This window comes from Benincasa hispida, chromosome 2 (genome assembly GCF_027475165.1).
Source record: "Benincasa hispida cultivar pf3 chromosome 2, pf3_genome.v1.1, whole genome shotgun sequence".
NCBI classification, from domain to species: domain Eukaryota; kingdom Viridiplantae; phylum Streptophyta; class Magnoliopsida; order Cucurbitales; family Cucurbitaceae; genus Benincasa; species Benincasa hispida.
This window is the reverse complement of record NC_143479.1, coordinates 15,136,470-15,143,132: the sequence shown is the minus strand read 5'-3', so window position 1 is coordinate 15,143,132 and position 6,663 is coordinate 15,136,470. Positions and strand designations below refer to the sequence as shown.

Below are 6,663 nucleotides of genomic sequence, written 5' to 3'. Positions count from 1 at the left end.
TTTATTTATTAACATAAATTAACTCTAAAGATAGAAAGTGGATATTTAGTGAAAATCAAGATTAAAAGTGTAAATCTTGAAACATAGGGACTAAATTGAAGCAAAACTCAAATATCAAAGGTATAATTGTAGCATTTTGAAATTTAGGGACTAAATTGAAACCTAACTTAAAATTTGAGGACTAAATGTGTAATATTTTGAAATTTAGGAACTAAATTGAAACCCAACTTAAACTTTGAGAACTAAATGTGTAACATTTTGAAATCTATGGACTAAATGTAAACTATATCAAAAAAATTGGGACTAAAAAGATATTTTTTCCTAAATTAAAATCCAACTAACTTCAAATTAGTAAAAATGATATTTTAATCCAAATAAAATAAAATAAAATCTCAAACTTTACATCATCCAAAAAGTCCAAAATTATATATATATATACATATATATATATATATATTTTAAAAATGAATACAAATATTTTGGGGGTCTGCACTCGCACTTCTCGTCTTCCACCCTCAGCCTCTTCCTATACCCGAGACACCAACTCCTCAACTCCCTCACTCTTTTAAAAAATCATCCCATACTATAAATAATAATAATATATTATTCTTTTTTTAATTCCACCCAAACGAAAAAAAAACAAAAAAACAAACCCCAAATCATCGCCGAATTTCAAAATGGCCAAATCGGCGCTGGAGACTTACGGCCACGACATCGTCGACAAAGCAGAGAAACAAATTCTCGACCCAATCTCCGGCCGCCACCAAGAAATCCGCCGCCTCCTCACCATTCTCTGCCGTAAAACCAAACGCAATCCCATCCTAATCGGCGAGCCAGGCGTCGGAAAAACCGCCGTCGTCAAAGCACTCGCACAGAAAATCGCCGCCGGAAATTTACCGACCAAGCTCTCCGGCGCAAGAATCGTTGAACTGGACATGGGTGCCATAATCGCAGGAACAATTTACAGAGGTCAATTGGAACAGAGACTGAAGGATGTGATGAAGGAAGTGGAAGAATCGGAAGGGAAAGTGATAATTTTCATCGACGAAATTCATTTAGTGGTCGGAAATAGCGGAACCGCCGCCGACATTCTGAAACCAGCATTAGGGAGAGGGAATTTCCGGTGTATCGGAGCGACGACGTTGAAGGAATATAAAATGTATATTGAGAAGGACTCGGCTCTGGCGAGGAGATTTAAACAAGTTTATGTGAATGAGCCGAGCGTTGAAGATTCCATTAGCATTCTGAGAGTGTTGAAAGAACGATATGAAAATCATCATGCTCTTAAGATTAAGGACACTGCTCTTGTTGCTGCTGCTAAACTATCTCATCGCTACATCACAGGTATAAATATTAAAAACAATATTTCTAAAGATATTGTAATTTTAATCTTTATTTAAATATTAAGACTCCATTTCTCACCCTTATCATGGTTTTTATCTATTTAAGTAAAATAATAATAACAATAATTTTTAGTTAAATTCTTCAAATTAAAACAAGTTTTAAAACTTTTGGTAGTAATTTTAATTTTTAAAATTATTAGAATTAAATTTTCAACATATTCAAACTATAAGTATCCGATTTGGATTGTAATTTTGAAAAATATTACCGACCGCATGCTACACACTTTTTTAAGATACTACGCCTTAGTTAACTGTCAACCTTTTTAAAAATATATATATAATCTGTAGTATTTATTTATTATCATTATTATTCATTTTTTTTCGTAAAGCAAAATTGAAAGAAAACTAACTACAATTTTCGTTAATGCTCTTTAATTGTTTCTAGAATTTGTAAAAACTATTTTTTTTTCATCAAAATACCATTTTGGTCTTGTATATATCACAATTTATTCAATTTTAGATTTTAATACTTTCAGTGTCTAATTTTATCTCTTTAAAACTAATGATTATCGAAACTGATTAAATAACTTAAATAATTTTGATGAAAAAAATACAAAATGGGAACATGTTTTAAAATTTTATGGTAAAACTAAAAATTCTAATATATAAATATTTTTTTTGAAAAAAATCAATAATAAACTAATAGAAATTAAATATATCACTAAAAGTAGTCGTTTAAAAATATATTAAAAACTTGAACTATCATATTATAAGGAATAGAATAGTAATCGAATAAATTGTTTTTTTTGTGTGTGTAATTAGATATTGATTTATAATTAGTCTTTATAAATTATTTTTTTAGGAGATTAAATTTAGATTGAATGGCTTTAAAGTTATAATTTCATTATAAATAGCTTATATGGTTTAGAGACTTGAGTAATTTAAATGACAATTTGTAAGGGTTTTGTAGAACCAATTAATGAACTAAATTTGATATAAAAACTAATTAATTCTAATTTCAAACTATAGAATATAATTTAACCTTTGTACTCTCATTATCTTTTTCCTTTGACTTTTGTTTAGGACGACAACTTCCGGATAAAGCAATCGATTTAGTTGACGAAGCAAGTGCATGCTTGAGAGTTCAACTCGATACCCAACCTGAAGAAATCGACGAACTGGAGAATAAAAGGTCAAAGCTTGAAGTTGAAGTCAACGCACTTGAGAAAGAGGACGACAAAGCAAGCCAAGCCCGTCTTCCTCAAGTAATTATAATTTATTTGTGGGATAAAAAATATTTACATCCTTTTTAACTTTTTTTTTTTTAAATGACAATTTAATCCTTAAATTTTAATTTTTATATTTTTAAATTATTAATAATTTAATTTTTGTAATTTATAATTTATTACGATATGATTTATAACATGAAAATTATGGTTATAATTTAATGAACTTTTGTATACATGTACATCGGTAAATAGGTTAGAAAATAAATATAAGATTGTTGTAATGAAATAAAAATTGTCGATTAATTTAAATGAAATTTTTTGTAATTAAAACTGTACTATTACAAATTATTTCAAAGTGTACGAATTAAATTGTTACTTTTTAAAGTTTAGAGACTAAATTATGTTATAAATTTAAAAGTACATGAGCTAAATTGTTACCCACTAAAATTTAGAAACTAAATTGTCAATTTAATAAAAATTCAGGACCAAAGGTAATTTTTAGGTAAATATCAATTTATATCTTTTAATTTTGAGGATCATTTTGAACCCTAAACTTTACAAAGTTGAATCAATTTAAACTTCGAGCTTTCATTTTCATAAGTAATTCTGAATTTTCATAAGTGTATGATTTAAATCTTTTATTATGTTTTATTTAAATTCACTAATGAAAGTTCAAGATTTAAATTGTAAAAGTTTAGAGTTTAAATTAACGCAATCTTCAAAATTAAAGGTTTAAATTGATAGAATCCAAAATTTAGTGGTTGTAAATTGATATTTACCTTTTATTTATTTTATTTCTCTTCCAAAAATTCCTTCATTAATTCTTATATTAAAAATAGAAAAACTAATGCATATAATAATTTTTTCAAAAAAAAAAATTCAGGCGAAAAAGGAGCTCAATGACTTGAACAACGAGCTGCAGCCATTGTTAATAAAGCATCGCAAACAAAAATCCGAGGTGGATAAACTGATACAACTGAAACAAAAGAAAGAAGAGATATTAGTTGAGATTCAAGAGGCCCAAAAACGGCAAGATTTAATCAGAGCTGCAGATCTCCGACGGCAGAAATTAGATGAAGTAGAATTGAAAATGGATGAGGTTGAAAGGAGGATAAAAAAACAGGGGTTTATAGTGAAGGACACGGTTGGACCGAAGGAGATAGCGGATGAGGTGAGCCGGTGGACCGGGGTGCCGGTTTCGAGGCTGACCGGGGAAGAGAAGGAGTGGGTGATGGGTTTGGCTGGGCGGTTGAAGAAAAGGGTTGTAGGACAAAATGAAGCGGTCAATTCAATCACCGAAGCAGTGATGAGGTTCAGAGCTGGGCTCGGATTGCCGAACCAACCTAATGGTTCGTTTTTGTTTTTGGGTCCGTCTGGGGTTGGGAAAACGGAACTAGCCAAGGGTTTGGCTCATGAGCTTTTTAATGATGAGAGTCATATGGTGCGGATCGATATGTCGGAGTACATGGAGAAACACTCTGTTTCCAGGCTCATCGGAGCTCCCCCTGGGTATAGTTTTTTTTTTTTTTTTTTTTTTTTTTTTTTTTTTAAATAAAAAAATTCTATTAGATACATTATATTTTAGTTTATGATTATTGTTGGATGTTGTTTTTAAGGTATGTTGGATACCATGAAGGTGGGCAACTAACAGAGCCAGTGAGGCAGCGGCCGTACTGTGTAGTTCTTTTGGATGAAGTGGAAAAAGCACACGTGGATGTTTTGAATATTTTGCTTCAAGTTTTGGATGACGGGCGGCTGACCGACGGGCAAGGTTCCACCGTGGACTTCAGGAACACAGTTATTATTATGACTTCTAATCTTGGAGCCGGGCATCTTCTTTCTGGGCAATTCGAAAAATATTGTTCCATGCAAGTTGCTCGTGATAGGGTTCTCCAAAAGGTTTATAATTCATTATATATTTTATTTTTTTTAATATTATTCTTATTATTTTCCTACTTATTTTTTTTATAAATTTGAAATTTGAATTTTCTATATTGAAAAAGGAATTAGTTTATATTTAGTTTTTAAACTTACCCACTCTAATAATTATGTCAATATATATGGTGTGTTTGTTGGTTTAACTCTTCAAATTTTTAACTTCGAAACTATGTTATTTTAGAAAAAAAAATTAAAATATTTATATTTACCAATCATTCAAAAATAATTTTTAAAATATGTGTATTTTAATCTCTTTTTATCAAAAACATTTTTTTACACTGATACAATCCAACAAGCCCTTAAGTTTAAATTTTAATTTGGTTATTTTTTTAATAAAAAATTGGGTTTTCTTTTTTTAAGCTTATTATTATTATTATTATCAAATTTTTAATTTAATTTTTATTTGGTCTTTATATTTGAGTATATTACTTTTTTACCTCCAAATTTGAATTTTATTTCTATCTAAGTCTCTAGATTTCAAAATATTATTTTCCTTTTGTTATTAAGTTTTGACTTTAATTTTCATTTTGATCATTATATTTAAATATCTTACATTTTCACTAACCTTCTTTAATATTTGACGTTAATTAACTTTTAGGTAAACATTTTTAAATTATTATGATGTAAAACTTTTTAATAGTGGATGAAAATTTGGTAAAAACTAATTTCACTTTTTAAATGAATTAATAGACATTAACATTTAACTAAAAAAATTCTTAAAAAAACCTCATCTTTGAAATCTTAAATACCAAATTAAAAAAAAAAATATATATATATATATATATATATATAATTTAATATTAAAAATGAAATATAAAGCTGTGATCAGATTATACAACAAAAATGTATTTTTCTCTGTTTTCTTTTCTTTTTTTTTTTTTTTATCTACATCAATCATTTTGTTTTTTCTTTTACTATTAGTTTTAGGAAGACACTGCAATAATAAACATTTTAGAATATTATATATATGATCGTATTGAAAGGGGATAACTTAATTGAAGAGTTTTCATCTTTTTGCGAGTATATATTGACAGGTGAAAGAACATTTCAAGCCGGAGTTTTTGAATCGGCTGGACGAGATTCTGATTTTCCAGCCACTTTCGAAAGATCAACAAAGGAGGATCACTAAATCAATGGTGAAAGATGTTGCTCGCCTTCTTTCCGAAAAGGACATTGCATTGGCCGTGACGGAGGCCACTCTCGACTTCGTTCTTGATCAAAGCTTTGATTCGGTAATCATAATATAAATAATAGACATTTTAATCTAAATATAATTTTTATATTTTTATATTCCTTTTCACATTGCCATTTTATATCGATTATTTCTTTGGAAACTAATAAAATCGTCATCCTTGGAAACTGTTTTTAGGTTTACGGTGCTAGGCCGATCAGGCGGTGGCTGGAGAAGAAAATTGTGACGGAGCTTTCGAAGATGCTTATAAAAGAAGAGATTGACGAAAAATTCACCGTGTACATCGATGCTAGCAATGGCGGAAAAGATTTGGAGTATAGAGTTGAGAAGAATAATGGTTTGTTTAATGGAATCAGTGATCGAAAATATGAGTTATTGATTCAAATTCCATCTGTGGAGAAAAATAAACGCGACGAAAGTGATGAGGACGAAGATGGACAAGATGAAGATGACGTTAAAACCAATAGCGATAGTGATTAGTGAAATGATATTTGAGAACTTCATCAGCTAAATCTTGCTTTAGTTTATTTTGGTAGATCACAAAATTAAACACTTATTATCATTATAGACATTGATGGTTTAATTTGCTATTAAAAAACTGTTTACCTTCTCACAATTGGTCTCTATTTCTTAAAATTTGAATAGTGATTCGTAGAAAAATAATATTTATTTGTCATAAGTAATTATTATTCTTTCAACATTATTCATTTTCACAGGGTTTATTTTAAGGTTGTTTTTAAATATAGTAAAATGAATTAAAATATTTATAATTAATAATAAAATATTACAGTCTATTTCTGATAAATTGCTATATACAACGATAGATTAATATTTGTGTTTGTCAGCAATTTTATCATTTGAAATAATTTTTCTTGTTTTAATGCATTCATTTAGCTTTTGTTTATTGGTTGTCTCTGAATTTTACAAATGCATGTTACGGTTTTGTAATTTTAAAAATCAT

At 28.7% G+C, this 6,663-nt stretch overlaps 1 protein-coding gene across 1 annotated transcript; it reads left to right on the top strand.

Moving 5' to 3' along the window:
* The first annotated feature begins 677 nt into the window (after positions 1–677).
* Positions 678–6,182, top strand: HSP101 (heat shock protein 101). The gene is made up of 6 exons (XM_090310978.1): positions 678–1,344; positions 2,427–2,608; positions 3,456–4,081; positions 4,189–4,471; positions 5,545–5,742; positions 5,880–6,182. Exons 1-6 carry the CDS (start codon positions 678–680, stop codon positions 6,180–6,182), a joined length of 2,259 nt encoding a protein of 752 aa, XP_090167104.1.
* The last annotated feature ends 481 nt before the right edge of the window (positions 6,183–6,663 follow it).